General features: G+C 46.4%; 1 protein-coding gene across 1 annotated transcript in view; it reads right to left on the reverse strand.

The window, feature by feature from the left end:
• Kif5c (kinesin family member 5C) overlaps positions 1-21,675 on the reverse strand; it is a 148,933-nt gene extending 127,258 nt beyond the window's left edge. The window contains exon 1 of the mRNA XM_051166227.1: positions 21,507-21,675. Within this exon, the coding sequence (XP_051022184.1) occupies positions 21,507-21,632 (126 nt within the window). The 5' untranslated portion in view covers positions 21,633-21,675. The remainder of the gene's footprint in view (positions 1-21,506) is intronic.
• Positions 21,676-24,507: the final 2,832 nt, after the last annotated feature.

Here is a 24,507-nt window from a genome sequence, read left to right on the forward strand (position 1 = left end):
TGGCCTTCATTTCTTCCTCGCAAGAGTTCTGGCTCTCCTGCTCCCTCTTCTCACTGAAGGATGCCTGAGACCACAGTGGACCCTCCCTGAGAATCTACAATAATCTACCTGAAAGTCAGCTGCATACCAGCTTAACTCCATCTGCAATCTTAATTTCCTCTCATCCTAGCACATGACATATTCCAATTCTGGATTAGAAGTAAACACATCTGGAGACCACCATTCTGCCTAACACAGAGAGGCATCTTATGAGCTACCCTGCATCCATTTGCATCTAAGACAGTGGTTCTCAACATGTGGATCTCGACCCCTTTGGGGGGTGAACAACCTTTTCATAGGGGTCACCTAAGACCATCAGAAAACACAGATGTTTACATTATAATTCATAACAGTACAAAAATTACAGTTATGAAGTAGCAGAGAAAATAACTTTAGTGGGGGAGGGGGTCACCACAACATAAGGAACTGTATTAAAGGGCTGCAGCATTGGGAAGGTTCAGAGCCACTACTCTAATCAATGGTTTGGTAGTAACGTTTAATATAAACCGGCCTATTGTGCTTCAAGGAAACAGGCAAGCTGGCTTGTGCAAACCATATAGACTTGCTCAATATAGAGCTTTTTACTGCAGATGCCTAAAAGTGCCTACATGTTAGACAGGTCCACCTTCTGATGGAAGAGAGGGAAGAGAGGGGCTTGAGGTCCTCTGCCCTTCAAAGGCAACTTGGGAAATCTGATGCTTGACAGAGATCTGTAAACCCCCACAATCTAAGAAATGTACCTGCTATGTGCTAGTTTACAAAATCAAACTCATTAGGTTATAACCAGTGTGCTAGCTAATTTTATGTCAAATTGATACAAATTGATACAAGCTATAGTCATCAGTTGAGAAACTGCCTCCAGAAAATTGGGCTATAAGCAGATAAGGCTATAGGGCATTTTCTTAATTAGTGATCAATGGGGGAGGGCCCAGCCCACTATGGGAGGGAACACGCCCGGGCTGCTGGTTCTGGGTTCTATAAGAAAGCAAGGTGAGCAAGCCATGGAGAGCAAGCCAGTAAGCAGCACCCCTCCATGGCCTTTGCTCTAGCCACTGTTCTATAGCTTTGCAAAGAGACCATGACCACAGCAATGCTTATAATGGAAAGCATTTAACTATGACTTGCTTACAGTTTCAGAAGCTTAGCCCATTATCTTCATGGCAAGGAATGGCATGGTGGCAGGCATGGCACCATGGTGCCGGGGAAACAGCTGAGGGCTACAACCTATCTGCAGACAAAGACAGAGGAGGAGAGACTGGGCCTGGCATACGCTTTTGAACCTTCAAGGCCCACACCCAGTAAGACACTTCCTCCAATAAGGCCACACCTCCCAATCCTCCTCAAATAGTGCCATTCCCTGGTGATGAAACATGCAAATATATGAGCCTATGAAAGGCCTTTTAAAAAAAATTTATGTACATGCATGTCTGTCTGTCTATGTGGGGGTAGCAGTCTATGTGGGAGTGTCAGTTACAGGAGTTACAGACAGTTGTGAACTGCCATGTGGGTTCTGGGAATTGAACCCAGATCTATAAACCAGGAAGACAGGCTTCACCTAAAATCAGCTTTGGTGCCCTGATATTGGCCTTCTGGCTTCCGAAGCACCGAGAATGTAAGTTTCTGTTGTCTAGCCCACTCTGACTGCAGTACCACATTTTGATAGTGACGTGGACTAAGAGACTAATGCAGCCAGGTACCCCATTCCCCACTGAAAGGGCAGGCCCACTGACTCAGTTCACAACTGAGTCTAGATCCAGCTTAACCTGGACTAGAAAAGCATTTCTGACAGTTAAACAAAAGCCAGCATTCCTTAGGAACTTCTGAAGCTGGTTCCCATCTGCCAAAAGGAGTCATTTCCCTCACCTCTGGCAGAAGGGACACATGGCTCCACTGACATACCTATAGTTGCCCATGCAGGCCTGCTGGCTCCCTCAGTCCCCATGACAAGTGCTTGTTAAACGTTCCAGAGAGCTATGCTGGCCCTTCTCACCTCAGATCCCTGCTCCCTTTATAATCTCTGTCCTTGGCTACTTCTGCTGGTCTCCTCCTTTCCCCTCCCCCTCCCCCTCCCTCCCCCTCCCACTTCCCCACTCCCCTCGCCTCGCCCTCCCTCTCTCCCTCTGCCTCTACCTCTGTCTCTGCCCTATTCTCTTTTCTTGCTATTCTCCCTTCCTTCACAGCTAGGCCTGGCTATGGCCATGGCCAGTCTGCTGCTCCTCGCTGAACTTCTCCAGATGCCCCTGGCTGTTTTCTTTCTTTTGTATCTACAGTAAAAACCTCCCTATATCATGGAGTTGACATGTCAGCAGTTTCTTTACTGTGCCCACTTGCATACATACACTACCTAAATAGAACTGGGTTTCAATGCACTGATTTTCTACCATCAGAATTCTCAACAACTCCAAGAAGCTATTTTGAAATATAAATATTAAGATAAGACACAGAAAGCATGTAGAACTTGTAAAAATATTTTATATTCAAGACCCAGCAAAACATCACACACACACACACACACACACACACACACACACACACACACGCACACACGCACACATCCTAGGACTTAACTAAAGGTCAGTACGAGAGTGTGCCCATACCTAGGATGAAGTGTAGCAGCTGGGGCCAAGGACAAGACTCATGATGGAAAAATGGGGCTTCCTAGGTGAGAATTTCATTAGAATAACTCACAATTTATTTTAATTGAAGACTGCCTTAGGATACATTATGTTACATTTTTTTCCCATTTAGCAAGGCAGTGGTGGCACATGCCTTTAATCCGAGCACTTCAGAGCAGAGGCAGGTGTGGATCTCTGAGTTGGAAGCCAGCCTGGTCTACAGAGTGAGTTCCAGGACAGCCAAGGCTACACAGAGAAACCCTGTCTCTAAAGAACAAAGGAAAAACATGCCGTGTGTGTGTGTGTGTGTGTGTGTGTGTGTGTGTGTGTGTGTGTGTGTTATGCTGCAGAGCATCAAATTCAAGACTTACCCACTAAGCCATCCCACCTGCTCTTTGCTACATATTTCTTTATGTATCCTATTTTAGAATTGAATTAATAAGCATGGGGTAGAGATCATTTAACCCACATCAGACAGTTATTCAGGGGGCAAGATGGGGGGCATTTCTACTTTCCAAATTCTACTCTCATGAATAGGTTTAATGATACTAATGAATATTTTATAATTGATAAAAAGAAAACTAAAGAGAGTGAAACAGTTAGAGAGAGGGCTCAGTGGTTAAGAGTTCTTGAAGGGGCCCAAGTTCTAGTCCAGGTATCCACATCAGACGGTTCATAGCCACCTGCAACTACCACTCCAGGAGAACCAATGCCCTCTTCTGTCCTCCGTGGTCACTTGCAGACATGTGTCCATCCATATGTGCATACTCAGAGAGGAGGACACACAAATACACATAAGTCAAATAAGAAAAAAAGGCAGAGGGGCTGGAGAGATGGCTCAGAGGTTAAGGGCACTGACTGCTCTTCCAGAGGTCCTGAGTTCAATTCCCAGCAACTACATGGTGGCTCACAACCATCTATAATGAGATCTGGTGCCCTCTGGTATACAAAATAAATAAATAAATAAATAAATAAATAAATAAATCCTTTTAAAAAAAGAAAAAAGAAAAAAAGGCAGGTAAAATAAAACATCTATGATCGCTAATACTTTCTTTAACCTTTTCTCTTCCTTCCCTCTCCTCTGTTTCCTGGAATAAGCAAGCTAGGACAAGCCACCAACCATCCTTAAGAAAACGTATTAGTTGACCGAGAAACAGCTTTGAGTGTCAGATTTTGTGGCTCAGATTGATTTATTATATATACTGCATATATGTTTATTTGAAATGAAAGCATTGGCTGAAAGCCCACACTCCTTGGGAATGAAAATAATAGCTGTGGGGTTATAATAGCTAGTCAATGGCTCTGCTGCCTGGTTATTAGGAAAACACAGGGCAACAGACATCCAAAGAAGGAAGTTTCTTATTTCTTTTCTTCTCAAGGCAATTTAGGTAAATTATAGACATTTTCTTTTCAGAGCAGAGGACTATCAATAGAATTTTAAGTGTAGCTCATTTATATTAATGTCTTCAATTTAGAACTTTTTGGTCTTATCTTTCTTTATGATATCAGCCTTCAGTTGAAATTAAAATAATTTCTTAGGATTAGTAAGTTGCAAAGCAAGAGAGGGGAGTCTGTGTGTGGATTCCAGGTTTTAGTAGAAAAGAAAATAATTTCACAGCAATCATCTCCTGTGCTTAATGAATCTCAGTACATTCAATTTGAAACAATATGAATGTATTCAGCATAAAAAATGTATTAATTTGCAAAGTGAAACAACTTTGCCAAGTCTGCCATATTCTTATGTTTCTTATCTTCAATGAAACTATTCATTGTCGATGGTATTGCTATCGTTTGTGTGTGTGTGTGTGTGTGTGTGTGTGTGTGTGTGTGTGTGTGTGTTTGCCCATCTTTCTTTCTAGACTGAGATTTATTCTGAATCATAGTTTTGATGGTGCAAGTCCATCAATTGGCCCCATTGTTTTGGGGCTTGTGGTGGTGGCAGCACATGGCAAAGCAAAGGAAGAGGCAAGGTGGCATGGACCTCTTTGAGGGTATACTCCAATGACCTATGACCTTCCAGTAAGTCCCATCCCCCCAAAATGTCAAACTGGGAAGTAATCCTTAACATGCAAGCTTGTCTAGAACAGTCTAGATACAAAGTATAGCAGTGGGGGAAATGGACTACACTACTTAAGGAATATCTGTATTTGCAGGCGGGTCCAGAAATAGGGAAGCATACACGCACCCCCCCCCCATGTGCACACACATGCACACAAAAAAGAAACTCCGCCTTCCCTCAAAATATGGGGACGGAAGCTCAGCGGGAAAGCATGTATCTACAATGAACAAGGTGTGGGGCTCAATCCCCAGTACAAGAAAAAAAATGTTATTAACAATAATAGAAAAGGCCAACAGACACAGTCCCAAACTATTGCACACTCAGGAGCCATAGCATATGCCGCCCAAACTGAGTGAGTCCCAGCCACCATGCAGGAACCTCCCAGGGACAGGCATACTGTGGGCAAAACACTATGCCAAGTGTGTCTGTTACACACGCTTTGCTGCATGCGATTCCTTGAAACACGGTCATCTACATACAATCTCCAGGAAGAAGAACAAGTTGATCTCTCAGCTACTTGGATTAAATGGGATCTGTTCATCACTTTGACACTAAGTCAAGGGCATCCAACCATTGAAAGTCACTTAGGACTGATGAAAAATGGTGGTCTATTGTACCATCAGCCATAAAATTGTGTCCTCCTTCCTGGGAACCTAAAGGGGTCAAGGGAGGAAGCGCTGAAGAAATGTCTTGTGGAAGTCTTTCTAACCCAGCCACAGGCTGCAGCAGTGAAACATGCCAGCCAAATCAAATTTTATTTCCTCCAGCCCACTTTGAAGACCTTGCTGTCGAGTCTCTCACTGCTTCCTCCACACCAGCCTCCTGCGCATGGCTGTTGGCTGCTGCATGTCCTTCAAACATGAAGCCATCAGCTGCCCTTCTTTCCACAGCTGGAGCATGCTTACTGTGCCCTCCCTTTCACTTGGTCTCCTTCAACACCGTTTAGTTTGTATATAACGCGTGTATCTTCACTTACCAAATTTTAAAATAATGATTTAACCAAAGTCATACACATTTTCACAAACCAATTATTTTAAGTGACTAGTGCTCAAGGTAATAGTTACGGACACAGAGAGGGATCTCTGGGATTAAGTGACTAAACCCACGCACTGGAGGGCAATCTGTAAAAATGGAAAACAAAGGCACCAGGGAGGGAACCACAGCCTTCCAGTCATACCCTCTGCCTCCTGTGCTAGCCTGGACCTCCTCTTCACTTGCCTTCCTTTCTATTTATCTAGCTAAACTCAGTTGGTTCTGGCTGCCTTTGCAGATCAGGGCTTACCAGTTACCCACAAGAAGATGAGACTAGTGCTGTTCCCTAGATGACACACAACCTTCAAACTGTAGAGTCATTCCTTTTGTGTGTAGCGTGACTCCACCCCCTGGGAACGATTCCTATTGCAGTCAGCCCAGCACACACCAAGTCATCTAGTAAAGCTGTTCCTGCAGATGCTGCAGTATGTGGGCACGTGCTCACCCAGTGCAACAAGAGAAATAATCAGACCTGAGGCTATGTGAGTGGAGCATTGAGGTCTTTCCAAATGTAAATAACCACCTCCACTCAGTAATCCTGTCAGCCACTGGATGTTGGGATGGCACAGTAATGCTGCCAAATCTGTCCTTTCATATTGCAAAACTGGACAACACACACACACACACACACACACACACACACACATCAGCCTGACCCTGGGAATGCTCACAGGCAGTAATGTTTTAAATTAAGACAGTTTACTGGATAGTTACAGCATTCAAAGTTCACCTACATAAAAGCAAAGGCCGGGGGGGGGGGGGGGGGAATCCCTATGGATTTCCATTAGACCACTGCCACTACCAAATCGCCATTTCAAAAGTTCCAGTTCCTTTACTTCATAAATGGACTTGCTGCCAGATGGGCCAGTCACACATCCCCGAAGAGCCTTTGTGGGAAGCAATAGCCTGGTATTTAATAGGATCAGATTTAAGTATTCACAGCATTGGGCCCCGGAAATCTGCTTCACGTTAATAAATTCTCTAGAAGTAACTGAGCTAGTGAAAACAGCTCCGTGCACTGAGATGCTCACCCACTCCGATCTAAAGTAGGTGCAAGATGGAAATCTCAGTGCCAAAATGGAGAGATGGTTAACAAACGGCTATGTCAGCACAACAGCCATTGAGCAGTCACTGGGAAGCAGCATTATAAAGATATTATACCACGCGGAAACCCCCTCGCAAAACACATTAGGTAAGCAAGAAGAAAAGGAGCAGGGCAGCATGTATATCCATGACTGCATACAATTTTTTAAACGATTACCAACAAACAGGGGAAGGGAGGACAGGAATTTTAAACAGTGGCAGAGTTATGGTGATTTCAGTGGCTTCTCTGTTATAGTGCCTGCCTTGCCTTCGACTGTGGATTTCCACCATTAACAAGGAAGATCAATCAATCCTGCATTGATCCAGATACCAGGGACTTGGGGGTGGGCCGGCAGATTTTTCAGCACTGAATCAGAGCTGCGTGGCCTTCTCCGCCTGCAAGGCAGCCTCCTCCACAGATGAACAAAGAAAAGGCACTTGAGAGTGACAAAGGTGGCTTCCCTGGCCCCCCACAGTAGCCCAGCTCAGTGCCCTCCACATCCTAATAGGTCGTTTTGTCCCACTAGGCAGAGCGTTCTCATCAGCATGCTAATGGAAAATGCACTTCCAGGACAAAAGACCTCATCGTCCTCACATCAGTGGCAGGTGCACAAACTCGCCCTTGTGTTCAGAAGGCAGAGATCATCTCAGGGTGTCTTCCCCGGTGTCTCCGTCTCACTTTCTAAGACGGAGCCTTTTAACTGAGCCTCGAGTCACAAGATGTATCTGGACTGCCATTGAGGGAGCTCCAAAATTCACCTTTCCCAGGCCTGCGAGGTGACAAACACGTACCTATTTCCCCCTTTGCAGATGTTTTGGACAAATATCTAGATCAGAAAATGCTTAAAATAAATCTTGAAGCAAGCCTTGTCAAGAGCTATGTTTCCCATGGAAATCTAACGAGTGCATGTATAAGCAAACACTGCTCGCCTAGGATCGAGCCCTTTGGATGCTGTTTCCTACTAGTTTGAACAGATAACTCATTGGTTGTTCTGTTTTGTCTAGTGGTTTCTAAAGAGCTACACATTTTTCTCCTAAAGCTCGGTTTCTCTCACATATACTATCAATATGCACTTACTTAATGGTATCATGAATTTAATGGCATCACGATGACATTAGCAGCAGGGACCCAAGAGCACCACAATCTCCTCTAAAAATCAGCTGCTCATTTACTTCCCCACTCTTCCACTGGGTCTGTCCCACAGGAACCCCATGACAGATACGCCACTCAAGTATGGCCTAGGTAGGGCTCCTGCACCCACCATCCCAGCACAGGTGTACCCCAAGGTCGGGTGGGGAGGGTTCTCTTTCTACTTTTCACACCCCATCACCCTTCTCCCCTACTGTGTGGGTCCGCAAGAACTTAAGACTAGTTGCTCAGGGCCTGCAATGTGTGAGCTACTCGGCTGCCAATTAACAAGAAGAAAGAAACAGCCCTGGTGGCCAAGCCAAGGAAGTAGGCCCTGCAGAGGTCAGGTTACCTCAGTTTACCACAAAACTCAAACACAGAAAGTACTGATTCAGGAAAGTACCCTACTCCATCAGAAAGCAAGTCTACACACCAGCCAATCAGACAGGCATCTATCTCTCTCTCTTTGGGGGTAGGTGGCAGCTATGGGAGAGATAAAGTCCCTTCCCCCACGACTCTCCCAAGTTTCTGATGTCAGAGGGAGCGGTTATTTACCCTAGTTCCCAGGTGGAAATCAATAGCCTCTGAAGAGCAAGGTTCCAGACAGGTTTTGAGGAAAACTATACTACAGCCTCCCCCAGAGAATCAATGAGACAGCTCTGGGCTCCTCAGGAAGGCAAGGGCAAGCAGAGAACTGGAACAAAGCCCTGTGAGGGAGTCTGGGGAAGGGAAAATCCCTGAGGCTTGTCAGTCCAGAGCTGTGTAACCCAGATCTTCATATCAAATGCCTCTAAAATAATACTATTGGCCTGCAGCTCCTAAATAAGCCTGCCCTGAAAAGTGTCAAAACATAAATCACCTGAATTTTGTTTTCTCTTGCATTGTCTCCATATCTCTTCTCTTTTAATGAGAAAACAGAAGCTACTGAACTATTTTCCTTACACACTGCACCAAATTTTGCTCTCACACACCCCTCCCCATTCATGCCCTGAAAATGTGTTTCCCAATATTCGGTTCACACTAAGGATGAAAAACATGAGACGAAAATTCCCCCAAACACACCTGAAAGAACCGCTCCAAATCACGGATCAAACAAGGCTGAGTGAGTAGTGTGGTGGGAAGACAAACGGCACTCATTTGCCTGTCTCTGGCGCTTCCACCAGCTGACTCAAGCCAGGGAATGTGGCAGCAAGGCAAAGTCATAGAATGTGGAGCATTTTCAGCACCAGCGTTGCTCGATTAAAAACAACATGGGTGCTGTTGGCAGAGCTGAGTCTGGAGTCTTTTTTTTTTTTTTTTTTTTTTTTTTTGGTTTTTTGAGACAAGGTTTCTCTGTGTAGCCTGGGCTGTCCTGGACTTGCTTTGTAGACCATGCTGGTCTCGAATTCACAGGGATCCACCTGCCTCTGCCTCCCAAGTGCTGGGATAAAAGGTGTGTGCCACCACCACCCAGGGGGGTCTGGAGTCTTGGGTAGCCCTCTTCACTGTGTGCAGGTTCCCGCCTCCTCAATGGCTGGATCCCCACAGAACCCCCTCTTGTTGTTTCAAGGTGAACATGCAGGGACATTTCTCTCTACCCAGTGAAATCAACAGTACCTGCCAACCCAATCCAAACACACTTTCGAGAAGAAATATATGAAGCAACGGGTACTCATCAGTGAGGAAGTACTGACAGTATATCACTGTGGTGTCTCACAGTTACATTAAAGGGTCCTGACCTTCTAGAGATGCACACTGACGTTGGAGGATCAAATCACATGAAATATGAGATTTTTACCATAAAGGACATTAGTGAATATGGGAAAGGTTAGGAGAGCATATGGGGGGAGTAGATTGGCTATTTGATGATGAGAGTTAAGACCAGTCGAGGGACACACGGGAATGTGTCTTTGTATTCTTTCTACTCTGAAGTACATTTGAATTTTTGCTGTACTTTTAAAGGGGTAGCCAGTGATCAAGGAAAAAGCAAGTAAAGGCCTCTTCCTAAGGCCTTTCTGAGAAGGCTACTTGGTCCCTACTCAGTGCCCCACGTCCCAGGGCTCACAGGCCACCCAATACCAACACAAAAAGGCAGGGTACATCCATCCTACTTCTCTTTAAGACCACAGCCTGGGCCTCTATCTCTGTCTGCCTCTAGAGACAGATTTAGCTCTTGATCACCTGGAAGAACGAACATTCCCCTGGGATATTGAAAATGACAAGAGATCGCAACAAAACTGAGCCGCTTACACTGAAAGTCTGAAGGCTTGCCGTGCGCCCTGGATCCAGGGCTTAACAGTGCATGACGAACACACACTCTTGGTAAGAATTTAATTTAGCACAGACAGGACTGCCTGATGAGACAAACTGGCAGCAATTCCACAGGGCAAGCAGAGGAGAGAGACGATAAAACACGGGGCGGGCAGGCAATAGTCTCCATGCCCGAATCACTCCCTCTGCAGACTGCGGATGCTCCAGCATCACAGCTGACCTCTAGGTTCTAAGCTCAGTTCTAGAAACGAGCATTACCAAAATGAGTGGGCACATTCACAGACATCTGGTGGGTTGAGGTGAATAACAGAGAAAAACCCCCAAATGTTCCTCAGTATGAAGCAGTTAAATAACCGACTGGAAAACACTGCAGTTATAAGCAATCTTCAAGACGCAAATGTCTAAAGTTTGTCTCTTGGTAAGCTGGGTTCTAGAACACACCCCATAAACCAAAACCTGTTTTAAAACAAAGTACACATGGTAGAAACAGGAAGGAGTGCTATACACAGGGAAATGCTAACTAGTGTTTCCTGGTCACGAAAAATGAGCTATTTTTGTTGCCTCCATTACTTTCATGATCTGACTTTTTTCAACGAGCCTATATTTTAAAAGCACCCTCAAAAACTATTTTTTTTTTTCCTTTCTGTGATAGACTCTCACTATGTAGCCCAGGCTGGAGATGTTCCTGCCTCAGCCTCATACATCCAGGGATTACAAGTGGGTACCACCACACCCCAGTCAAAGAAAACCTCTATGTTTTGTTACAGAATAACAAAATTATGAAATACCTAAGGCAGGAAAGACTTGTTTCCCGACCCAGAGAAGTCAGGATGGTGCCCTAAGCAAATAAACGCAGCCTCAGACAGGCAAGAAGAGCTGTCTTTCCATAGACATCTGTCACTAAACAATACTCTCGTCCAGGCCTTGAAAACAGAATGAATACACATGCTTTCCTGGCCTTCACAGGGTTTTCAGCCCAACGGGAGAAAAGTGTGTATTGTGCCTGACTGGGAGAGCCCAGGGAAAGGGCTAACCCAACGTTACCCGATGTGAAGAGGAAAGGAGGACTAGTCAAAGTATCTGAGAAAATGCCGAAGGAGCAGAAGCCAAAGGGGACTGGACGCTCGCCATGCTGGGAAGCTACGGGGGCAGTCTCTTGGGGCATGGAGGTGGGAGGGCCTTCATGGAACTGGGGGGAGGGCAGCAAGCAAGGAATGACACAGCACAGCTGAAATAATGGAGTAAGGCGGTGGTTCTCAACCTGTGGGTCTCGACCCCCAGAGACCACTGGAAAACACAGATCTTTACACTATGATTCATAACAGTAGCAAAATTACAGTTAGGAAGTAGCATGAACATCATCTTATGGTTGGGGGTCACCACAACATGAAGAGCTGTATGGGGGTCACAGCATTAGAAGGTTGAGAACCACTGGACTAAGGTGCGAGGCTAGAGCGGTGAGCAGACTCAGAGTATAGAGGGCCCCAAGTGCTTCACAGTAGCATCGGGGTCCACCCTGTAGACACCAGGAACCTATGAAAGACGCGGGCTCTTCCAAAGCGAGTCAGTCCCATAGGAGTACAAAGAAACAGCCCCTAGTTCTATTGATTTCCTTTTTTGTTTGTTTGGGGTGTTTTTTGTTTTTTGGTTTTGGTTTTGGTTTTGGTTTGGGTTTGGGTTTTGGTTTTTCAAGACAGGATCTCTCTGTGTTAGCCTTGGCTGTTCTGGACTCGCTTTTTAGACCAGGCTGGCCTCGAACTCACATCAATTCACCTGCCTTTATCTCCCGGAGTGTTGGGGTTAAAGGCGTGTGCCACCACCGCCCGGCAATTTCTGAGTGCCTGTTGCTCACCGGCAGCTGAGCCTCTGAGTTGTGTCATGTCATGCTATCACAGAAGGAAAATGCTGCCATCACTGTCTTCCAAGTGAGGGCGCCGGAACTCAATACAGGCCAGCCGATTTCCAAGAATGGAAGCAGCAGATCTGAGCGTCCCTCCCAGGCTGACCACACATGTTTTGGGCTGGGAGATACTAGAATGGAGTTCAACTGTACTCTCCCAGTCTCTCCATATTTACAAATGATCACAAATGTGTGCAACAATTTCTACTAAAAGAAATTGGTTGGGTCGGGTGTGGTGGCGCACGCCTTTAATCCCAGAACTCGGGAGGCAAAGGCAGGCGAATCGCTGTGAGTTCGAGGCCAGCCTGGTCTACAAAGCGAGTCCAGGGACAGCCAAGGCTAACACAGAGAGACCCTGTCTCAAAAAACCAAAAGAAAGAAAGAAAGAAAGAAAGAAAGAAAGAAAGGAAGAAATTGGTTGGATAAGTAGGTAAAGGGGGAAAGCTTTCTCAGCCACAAAAACCAAAAAAACTAATTGTTTAAACAAAGGAAGAAATAAGATGGAATTGGATCTGTCAAGGAAGCATTTTGTTTTCCTTCAAGAGAAACCATTTGGCTGGGCATGGTGGCACAAGCTTTTAATCCCAGCACTCAGGAGGCAAAGGCACGTCAATCTCTGTGAGTTCGAGGCCAGCCTGGTCTACAAAGCGAGTCCAGGACAGCTGGACTACAGAGGCTGCAGAGAGAAACCCTGTCTTGAAAAAACAAAATGAGAGAGAGAGAGAGAGAGAGACTGACTGACCTCTAGGAGCTGGCCTTTGGTTTTGCTTGGGTTTTTTTTTTTTTTTAAAGATACAGGTGACTAGGGCCACAGGGAAAACACAGGTAGGGGAGAGAGTAAACCTTAAGTAGGGGGGCCAAGAGTGGAAAACTTTCAGACCTGGGCCATATGAGTGAGGGTAGAGATGGAGGAATATCTCCAGTGATTCCCAAGTTATTTAAAGAAATGCAGAAATCAGCATTATGCAGACTTGCTGCCAAGCCGGGAAAAAGAACAACCTTCAGTCAGAATACACTTACGAAGCGACTATACTCACTACAGTAAAGCAGATAAAAATCATTAAAATAAAGAAATAAACAAAAAAAACTTCTGCCCAAAGACCTTATAGCAGGAGAAACACACACACACACACACACACACACACACACACACACACACACACACACACAGTCTTGGACATGATTGCTTCAGATAAAAAACCAGCCAATGGTACCTAATGGAACATGAGCTTTGAACACAAGATGAAGAGTGGCTGCTCGCCCAGGAGAAGGGGATGAACAGATGCCTAAGACGTAAGAAGGATGTTCAGATGTTCAGAATGTAGTCAAAGTTTGGCACGAACCTGCATGAACAAATCTAACACTGGAAAGGAGAGAAATTATGTGGGGGGACGGAAAACCCAGGAGCTAATTAATAACTGGGCTTTTTCTTTGTGCCAGACAATAACCAGTTCATTTTAGCCTAATGACCCTGTTATACGTTTCTCTCTACTTTAAATATGAGAAAACCAAGGCCCAGAAAACTTAAGCCGCTTGGGGAAAGTGTCCCCACTAGCTAGGGTATCTATCCATGACCACTGCAGCGCTTACAAAGAAAAGCATTTCATTGGAGCTGGCTTACAGTTTCAGAGGTTTAGTCCATCACCATCATGTCAAGAAGCATGGAGACATGCAGGCAGGCAGACGCGGGGCTGGGGAAGGAGCTGAGAGTCCTACACATTGATCCGAAGGCAGCCGTGTGTGACATGCTGTGCATAGCTGGAGCATATGAGACCTCAAAGCCCTGCCTCCCCACAGTGACATACTTTCTCCAACAAGGCTGTATCTACTCCAACAAGGCCAGACCTCCTAAGAGTGCCATTCCCTTCAGCCAAGCAGTCAAACACATGAATCTATGGGGGCCATTCCCAGGCAAACCACCACATTACCCACACTCAGCTTTCCTGATTCTCCAGCAGCCTCTCCACAGCTTTTCATTTATGAAGCACCAACTGTATGCCTCCCCTGGGTACGGCGAGTCCCCTTGAGGAGTATGTGCCAGCTTCTAACCACTCCCTTGAGTTCATGTACTCTAATACTTGATGGCATTTTTATAGAAAATTACTAGTCTATTTTCAGCACCTAAGAACAGCTCTGAATTTAGAGCAGAAGGGATGAAGTGCCGATACACTGAGACACTACTAGTTTAGCACGAGCTTAAGCAAAGTGACTGACTAAGCTATTTAAAACTTTGGCTTAAAATGCTGCCGCATTTAGACAGGAATGCAAAATGGTCCAACCACTTTGAAAAAAGACTTGGGCATTTTCTTATAGAGTTAAACATATAGTTACAAAATGATCCAGCAATCCTCCTTCTGGGCATTCAACCAAGAGAAACAAAAATGTATGCTCACACCAAATCTATACGCAACAGCTTAGAGCAGCTTTCTTCACAACCACACCAATTGGGAGCACTCCAAATGCCCGTCAAAAGATGAGTGAGTGAGTGAGTGCTGTGCTGTGCCCATACACACAATGGAAAAGTACTATGCAGAGCAGCAACAGACCTATTTATATATATGGACATACACAGCATAAGTAAGTCACAAGAAGTTGCGAAGTGAAGAAACCCAAAGTCCAAACAAGATTTAACACTTGGTGTCAGCATGGGAAACGTGAAATTACAGAAAGAAGAAGCAATGCGTGGCAGCTGGAAGCGTAACTAGAGAGTAACTAGAGGCTTGTTTGTTTGTTTGTTTGTTGTTCCTGTGCTTGTTGCCTTGTTTTGCTGAGAGATGAAATGCTTTATATCCTAGTATGCTGTTGTACAGTCGGCAGAGTAGTGTTCCTCAAAGATGGCCACACTCCCTAGCACCTTTATCTGCTAATGTTATATGATAAATGGGACTCTACACATGGAATTAAGCTTGCTAATCATCTAAAGATATGATAAGGAAATCTCAGATGATCAGAGAGAGGGCCCACAAGCCACTGACTTCTCCCACCGAGTTAGATCCTCTGGACAGCGCTGCCCCACCAACCATCAGGTTTGGACCCGGAGAGACTCAAACCAGAGAAAACAGCCAGCCTACTGGGTTTCTTACTTGCATAGACTGACAAAATTCATCCAGGCTGTGCTAAGCCTCTAGATTTATGGCAAGTTGTTACTGAAGCAATTTAAACCTAATGCAAGAGTCGGCAAACACTATTTTCAAAACCATCAGAACGTTACTCTTCTTGGTTGAGACAGGGTTTCTCTGTGTAGCCTTGGCTGTCCTGGACTCGCTTTGTAGACCAGGCTGGCCTCTAACTCACAGAGATCCACCTGCCTCTGCCTCCCAGAGTGCTGGGATTACAGGCGTGCGCCACAGCACCTGGTTTAAAACTCTACTCTTAACGAAGTCCTGGTGCTATAAAGAGTTTTTAAATTCTTACTTGGAAAGACGAGTAAATGGAGTGGACCAAAAGAAAAATTCTCACGTACTGCTCCATTTCCTCGCACCTTAATCTCCACTCTCTATCAGGCACCTTCCTTTTCTGTCCATCAACTGTGAAATCTAACAGCAAGCTCCTAGGTCCCAAGGTCACTTTCCTCACCAATGGCCAGTTCAGGGTTTGTGACTGACTCTGTGACTCTCAGAGCTTACCCTGTCACTAGGAAAAGTAGCCATCTACAGGGCTATCTGGCAAGGCCTACGTCCTCCGCACTGCGAACAAAAATGCCCAACAAGAAGAAACTAATACGGAAAAAGCCATATTAAAGAACCAGTAGAAACTGGCCAGGCCAGAGATGGTCCATCCGCGCAGATGTTTCACAACCAAGAGGCAGAGCCCGCAGTAATAATGGATGACTCACCAGGATTTTAGCAGTTAATGAAGCTGTCCTCTGAGAAATCCTCTAAATCCAGTAATTTTCTCTGAAGAATTAATGTGGTACAAGAAAAAGGCTCTTTTCTAATAATAAGCCCTCCCCTCCCACTCTGGCTCACCACCAGTGTCAGTAGCTCTCCTAATTTCAACAAGCTGAACACAGCATTTTTTTTCCTCCAATTTTTTAATAGTCCTTTTAGTATAATTAATGTCCTCTTAGAAAGTCTTGAGTGGTACTTGAGATTATTTATTTGTTTTTGTTTAACTATTTCCAACATCCTGGTTATAAAGTCAAGTCAGTAAGGTAAGTTACTACAGCAAAGTAGAGACTGGCGTGATAGTTTAGTCAGGAAAGTGCGTGCTATACAAGCGTGAAGACCTAACTTAAACCCCTAGGGCCCACATAAGAAGTGAAGTGTAACAACATGCACTTGTAATTCCAAAATTGGGGAGTCAAGGGTTAGTGCACCCCTGGGTCTCAGTGGCCAGCCTGTCTTGCAGATTGGCAAACTCCAGGTTCAGTGAGAGACATTGTCTCAAAGAGTAGTAACATGAAAAACAACTGAGGAAGCCACCTCAATTGTGTACCTCTGGCCATGTGTGTACACACACGCACACACACACACACACACACGCACACACAAACACACACACACACAAACACACACACACACACAAACACACACACACACACAAACACACAAACACACACACACACACACACACACACACACACACTATATTAAAGATTTGAGACTAACAAAGAAATCAATAGATGTTGCAATATCATCCATCTATGGATAAGGCCCTAGGAAGTATAAAGGAGCAAAAACCTGGGTGGCCCTTATTTGTACAGTAGCTGACAATATCACTAGATATGTAATCAAACTAACAGTAACATAAAGGGGACACTTGTGAGATCATTACAAAACAACCACAGCTGTAACGACTTGGATAAGAGATGTCCCCTGTAGGCTCACGCATTTGTACACTTGGTCTCAGATTGGTGGAGATGTTTGGAGAAGCTATAGAACTTTTAGGAGGCGTGGCCTGGCTCTAAGCACTAGTGAGAGGCGCACTCACACTTCCTGTTTGGTCTCTCTGCCTGAGTTTATGGTTGGGGATGCGCTTACTCCTTGCTCTGGCTGCCTGCTGGCGTCTCCTCTGCCATTATGGACTTCCGCTCTGGAACCAGAGGCCCGAATAAACTCTTCCAGAAAGTTTTCAGTCATGACTTTCTACCACAGCAACAGGAAACTAACGAATACAGTGCTGTGAGTTCAAAATAAAGAGGCCTGGAAAAGTCAGGGTTGGGGTGGGGGGGAAGCCAAGGGGAAGGATTTGCTCTCAAGCTCCAAACACACAGCAGGGATGGTGAGGCCACTCTCCCAAGACTGCCCATTCCCTTAAAGGAGAAACCTAGGAATTCCACCTTTCTCTCTTGATGTACAACTCCATAAGAACTCAACAAGACTTTACAGGGGAAAAAAAGAAGAAGAAGAAGAAGGAGGAGGAGGAGGAGGAGGAGGAGGAGAAGAAAGAGATCTCTACTTCAAAACTAAGAATTTCCAGGGTCTGACCTTGAACTCACTCCACCAGTGTCCTCCTTTACTGGTGACTGCTGAGAGTGACAGTGACATTTCTGAGCGGTTTCCAAGTTCTAAGTTCTTTGGACATCCTCACCATACACCCATCCATTGAGACCAAATCTATGCGTAACTCAGTCATGTATACTGCTGCCAACGTGGAGGCGTGATCCTTAAGAATCATACGTGCTGCCAGGCGTGGTGGCGCACGCCTTTAATCCCAGCACTCAGGAGGCAGAGGCAGGCGGATCTCTGTGAGTTCAAGGCCAGCCTGGTCTACAAAGGGAGTCCAGGACAGTCAAGGCTACACAGAGAAACCCTGTCTCAAAAAACCAAAAAAAAAGAATCATACGTGCTGCCAGACTGCATTTACATCTACATTAATAACCAGTCATGGGAACGGTCTGAAGGCCAAGCCAACACACATCTCAACACTTGTCATGTGAGGGTGGTCTGTCCTATACACACACATACACACACACACACACACACACACACACAAACCAAACGATGCACACGGCTATATGCATAGCAGCACCATCGACGCTACTCCTGAATGGAAGCGGCCCAACTACCTGTCAACAGCTACTAGGCTTGGTGGCACACGCCTGTAATCTGTAAACTCGGAGAGCTATTCATATAGTGGAATACCACTGCAAAGAAGACCGACTTGACAAGCACAGTGTTGAAATGCCAGCTGTCAGAAACGTAACAGAAAACCTACTACAGGGCTTTACATTAAGAAAAACAAGCAAAACTAATGTGTGGCATCAGAAATCAGAATATTGGTTACCCTGGGGACATGTGGACAGGAGATGACCCTGGAGAAATCTCTAAGATAGTGAAAATGCCTGTTTCTTAGTCTGAAAGGCGGTTATAGGGAGACTGTACTTTGAAAAGGCATCAAGCTAATTGATAATACATTTCTGGATGATGCTTTCTTTCAGTAAATTATCTTTAAAAAAAAAAAAGTCCAGGCATGGTGGTGCATGCCTTTAATCCCAGCACTCATGGAAACAGAGGCAGGCAGATCTCTGTGAGTTTGAGGCCAGCCTGGTCTACAAAGTGAGTCCAGGACAGCCAGGGCTCTGTTACACAAAGAAACCCTGTCTCGAAAAACAAAACAAAACAAGACATCATTGTATTAAAGAAGTATAGTAGGATGAGCAAAAACCACCTTACAATATTCACATGCATAACTTTTTGTTAAAATTTTTGTGTCTGCTTGTTTTAGCTTAGTATTACTTGTGTATATTTTCACAGAAAATAAGCCTATCCGCTGAGTAGTAGTAGTACTAAAACTTAAGACGCTCAGCTTTGCACAACAAGAGGATTTACTACTGTACTTCACTGGTCCTTGAAGAGGATGAGGAAGGGGGAGGGGGAGAGGATGAGGAAGGGGGAGGGGGATGAGGATGAGAAGGGGGAGGGGGAGAGGATGAGGAAGGGGGAGGGGGAGGGGGATGAGGAAGGGGGAGGGGGAGGGGATGAGGAAGGGGGAGGGGGAGGGGATGAGGAAGGGGGAGGGGGAGGGGATGAGGAAGGGGGAGGGGGAGGGGGGGAGGATGAGGAAGGGGGAGGGAAGAGGATGAGGAAGGGGGGGAGAGGATGAGGAAGGGGGAGGGGGAGGGGATGAGGAAGGGGGAGGGGGAGGGGATGGGGAAGGGGGAGGGGGAGGGGAGAGGATGAGGAAGGGGGAGGGGAGAGGATGAGGAAGGGGGGGAGAGGATGAGGAAGGGGGAGGGGGAGAGGATGGAGGAAGGGGAGGGGGAGAGGATGAGGAAGGGGAGGGGGAGAGGATGAGGAAGGGGAGGGGGAGAGGATGAGGAAGGGGGAGAGGGTGAGGAAGGGGGAGGGGGAGAGGATGGGGAAAGGGGAGGGGAGAGGATGAGGAAGGGGGAGGGGAGAAGATGAGGAAGGGGGAGGGGGAGAGGATGGCAACTCAAAGCAGTAGTTAGATAGGAGAAGAACTCCGGAGAGGAAAAGCAAAGCAAACAAAACACAAGGCCACCAGAAGAGTTTCAGGCACTGAACAATTGTTACTTTAAAAAGTGTTACAAGCTAAGAGGGAGGGACTAGAAGTCCCCGGCAACTGCCACTCTACTTGAACCAACCTCACTCAGGAAAACAGCAGATCAGTCTGTGATGGGATCTCAGGCCAGGAACTGGAAGCTGATAGTTCCAGGCTGCCACGGATGTATCATTAGCCCATATACACCATTAAGTATAGGGTTTCCTCATCAATAATTGTAGCACACAACTACCTGGAAGTTAACACTAAGTAAAGGGGAAAAATCCCTTAGGTCTCAGAATAAGTGTCTGCCCATCATCCACACTGCCTTCAGAGGTTGGCATTTTCTGTAACTGTGAAAACCGGGAAGAAGATTATAAGCTGAAGGAAGAAAAGAAGAAGGAGGAGGAGGAGGAGGAGGAGGAGGAGGAGGAGGAGGAAGAGGAGGAGGAGGAGGAGGAGGAAGAGAAGAAGAAGAAGAAGAAGAAGAAGAAGAAGAAGAAGAAGAAAGAAGAAGAAGAAGAAGAAGAAGAAGAAGAAGAAGAAGAAGAAGAAGAAGAAGAAGAAGACGACGACGAAAAGGAGGAGCCTTCTTAAGCAAGATACAAGATGAAGTCCCCGAGCCAGAGCTTGACCTCCATTCCCTTCTGGTGGAAAATACTCGCCTACCAGCGCCTGCTGGTCCAAGGACCCTTTGCAGTGACTGCAGCAGACAACCTTGCCAAAGATGCTGGGCACAGACTAGGTGGAGAAACGCAGGGCTAGTGCTTGAAAAGGGCTAGGTGTTCTCTACCTATACCCTCAGAAAACTGTCACCTGTCAATCACTTGACCTAAATACAACAGTCACTGGGGGAATTGGGGGGAGGGAGGAGGGGGGAAAAGAGAGTAGTCCGAGCATGCTCAGTGATGGAGATGACATCACTTAATCAATGCTGAAGACGGGAAGGCTGCATCAGCAGCCTGGAGCGGGATGCCAGGAACGTGTCAGTGGGGATCTACAGGCTCGCATTAACTCAGTCCCTCTCCACGAATACAAAGAAGGCACCATGGGCCACACACTCTAGGGAGAGCAGACTAAGAAACGAGGTGGGGACTAGACTAGTTTATTTCATTTGGTATATTCCCTTAAGAACTATAAGCCATTAGTATTCCCTCCCCTTTTCAGCGGACAGACTGCAGAAAGGGAGCTAAGCTGGGGGGAAAGGCAATGTGTGTGAAGGGGGGAGGGAGGGGGGATCAAAAAGGAGACCTTGGATTCGCTTAAGTAACTTCCGCTCTTGACACAGAGGGGCTATTTGGAGACTCCTCTCAGCATCTCCTCTCCGTCTAGATAGAGCAAAACATATCAGACTATCTGCAAACATTCAGGAGAGAGGATGGGGCTGGGGGGTGGCGTGGGGGAAGAGGACGCATCCAGCAGAGAAAGCACAAATCCAGGACAACTGGGGTGATAGGAAGCAAAGACATGAGAGACCTCCCAGCAACACCAAGAGCACTCCTCACCTTCCACAGGCGAGCAAGGTGAAAGCGACTATGCAAGGCCCAGGGGAAGATTTTGTTTTTCTTCTACCTTTCCTTCCTACCTTTTTGGCTAAGGTCTTGAGACAAACCGAACCCCGGAATTCCTGGATACATCTGTGGGTCTGTAGAGCTTATACTTTTGACCAAGGCCCGGGCATTCCCTACTTGGTGGCAACCCGAAACACTGCCCACGCGGCGCGAGCGTGGGAACAATAGGCCCACCCGAGCCCCCACCCGTAAACAATGGCGGACCTCGAACGCCCCCGCCGCCCCGCGCGACCACCGCCCGGAGGGAGTCGCCCGCCAAGGGCTCTTGTGCAGTCCACCCGCGAGCCCAGCCCCGCTGGGATGTCCGAGGGGACGAACAGAAGCTCTCCGCTGAGGCTGTGGTGCAAAGCCGGAGGAGGGGCGAGACATCAAGGCCACTTACCCCGATCACTACCGTCTCGTCGCCTTTGAATTTGGGGATGAATTTGTCCCCGCGGAGGATCTCCGCTTCGTTGAGGGGCCGGAACCGGCACATCACTTTGATGCTGCATTCGGCTGGATCCGCCATCTCGGGCCGAGGCAGGAGGAGACACGAGGATGGGGGTCGAGTGGGGGGGCGGGCTGGGCAGCGCCACCGAGGAGGCCGCGAACGGACCGCTGCCCGCAGCTAGGCCGCCTCCCGCAGCCTCCCGCAGCTCCTCAGCAGGTCATCGCGAGCCTGCCCTGGACAGCCCGGCAGCTCCGACACCGGGGTTGGGCCCGCCCTACTGCTGACCTCCAGCCGGGTGCTGCGCCCCCGGCCCACCTGCCCGCGACCACGCGGCGAGCGGACTAGGCGATGCTCAGGGAGCAATCCCCGCCCGGCTCAGACGTCCCGGGCTTCGGCAAGCTCAGCCATCCTGCATCAGCACCAGCCTGCTCCGGCACCTCCAGGCCCGCCCCTCTGCTCCGCCTCGGCACGGTGATGTCACCACAGAGATACGCCTCACCCTGGGTGTGAGCGCGACGCATTCCGGGACTTGTAGTCAGCCACTCTACCTACAGGTGAGAGGCCAACGATGCCTGAGAACCTGGAGCTGCTGGGCTGAACTGTCTGCACAAGCCAAGAGCAGAATGGAAGTCATAGTTAATATTCCAGTTAAACTCCATTAAAAAAAAAAAAAAAACAATCACATCTTTTCCTGAAAGAAAAATACGTATAGCCGGGCGTGGTGGCACCTGCCTTTAACCCCAGTACTTGGGAGGCAGAGGCAGGTGGATCTCTGTAAGTTCGAGGCCAGCCTGGTCTACAAAGGGAGTCCAAGACAGCGAGGACTACAAGAGAACCCTGTCTCAAAAACAAAAAATAAACAAACAACTAAAAAACCTTATCAACACAGTGTATAACACAGTGTAGAGTGTTTCCACAGGCTGTAGAGTTTGCAAGAGTTCTAAGGAAAGCAGATGAAATGGGTATCATTGTTTCGCTACATATGAAGAACTGCCTCAACATAGGTAGTTCGTAACAGTTCGTATCCAATCAAAGTCAAGGACTTCATCACTGCAAAAGTAAGTCAGAAAACAAATTCACACACCCACATACTTAGCATACTACTTTTCAGCTTGGAGTGTAAACCTGGCTTTTGAGTCCCAAGTCAGGAACCTTTCAACTTCCTGTAATGGTACATGCTTGGAATCTCAGCACTCAGAAGACAGCTTGGGACAAAAAAAAAAAAAAAAAAAAAAAAAAAAAAAAAAAAAAAAAAACCTCTCAGTTACAACCAATCATAGGTCAATTTCTAATTATGTTTAGAATCTGCAGAAATGAACAGATCGTATAGACCATCAAATCCAAGACAGGCCCAGGCCCCCATAATCACGTTCCCTCTGCTTATTTAGGCTTCCTCCTCTCCTGTAACTTCCTGTTTTGATGCTTACAATCTAACAAACAACAGACCTCTTTGTGGCCTCTTCCATTCAACTTGTCCTGCTTTTTTCCCTGGCATTTGTTTAGAGCATTTGCTCTGCCTACTGGCCCGTTCCCATCCATCAGTAAATACATGTCTTGGGGCCTTATGAAAGCTGACAGGAACATGACCAAAGCCACTGAAGCAAAGGAGAACTTATCAGAATACAACTTGTCTTAATTAGTTATTCAAGAAACTATTAAACAGCCAAGCCAGAGAAAGGGCAGGTATGAGGAATGCCTTAGGGACTGTGGTCTCTGTACTTTTCTTATTCTTACTCAAGACCCATCCTCACCTAGCAGGAAACCAAGTGCTAACAGTCTGCACATGCCCTCCTCCAACTTAGATAAGGATAGACTGTTCTTCTTTTCTTTTGGTTTTGGTTTTTTGAGACAAGGTTTCTCTGTGTTGCCATGGCTACCCTGAACTTGGTTTGTAGACCCCACTAGCCTCAAACTCTCAAAGATCTACCTGCCTCTGCCTCCTCAAGTGCTGGGATTACAGCCATACACCACCATGCCTGGCTCAGGAGAGATCTTTTTCAAAGTTTGTGTTTGAAATCTCCTAGGGAAGGTCTATGAATGGCCTGTGACTAGGCTAGCATCTACCCTCTAGCAAAATAAACTAGAGTCAAGAACCTCAGGGCAGGAAGGTTCCTGAAAGAAGCCGATGCAGTTCCACTTCCCACAAGAGCACGCTGGCCAATACCTGGTGTCCGTTGGACTTTGCCAACACTAACTTGTCAACCCTAAGACTCCTTCTGCAGAAGGGTTTCCAAGATGGCCTCTGGCTGGTTTTCCTTCCTCACTGCCCCAGTCTCTTCTCTGTATCATCACATCTGGACAGTGAATACTTCCTTGCCTTTGTACCATCTGAAACACAGAGTGCAGAGTAGGAAGGACGCTAAGTGGACAACTCACCTGAAGATAAATCCTTCCTCTATCACTGGGGCAAGGTATTTTTGTTTCCTTCAGACTAGGTTTCCTACTTTCGGCCATTAGAAGAGAATATTGCCTCAGAATTGTTTTAACAAATAAAGAGCAATATTACTTATAAAGCATTTAGCATGGTAATGTATCTATGTATGTACATATATGCATATATATATATGTAATATATATGCATGTGTATGACATAAACCAAATTTTAGAAAGTGTTATTCTTACTGGGTACTGAATAAATGATTGTAAAAATCACTTATTTAATTTTTAGAAATATATCTATTGCATACATCTAGTTATACCAAGGAACACAAGTTTCCTGCCTAGCTGAGAAGGACAGACTCATTGAAGCACATGTTTTTAAACCATTGTAAGCAACATCAGTTTGATTGTCTCTCCTCAGAAGCAGGTAAAGTAGTGGGGGAGGAAACCTCTGCTGCTTCTTTCTCATCTGTGTCACACGAAGCATGGCTCGGGCTCAGGCTCACAGACCACCTGCCCTTTGGGAAACCTGTGCCAAAATTTAGTTGAGAGAGCGAGACATTTAAGTGGTGGT

The sequence above is a fragment of the Acomys russatus genome, chromosome 24 (genome assembly GCF_903995435.1).
Source record: "Acomys russatus chromosome 24, mAcoRus1.1, whole genome shotgun sequence".
Taxonomy (NCBI): Eukaryota; Metazoa; Chordata; class Mammalia; order Rodentia; family Muridae; genus Acomys; species Acomys russatus.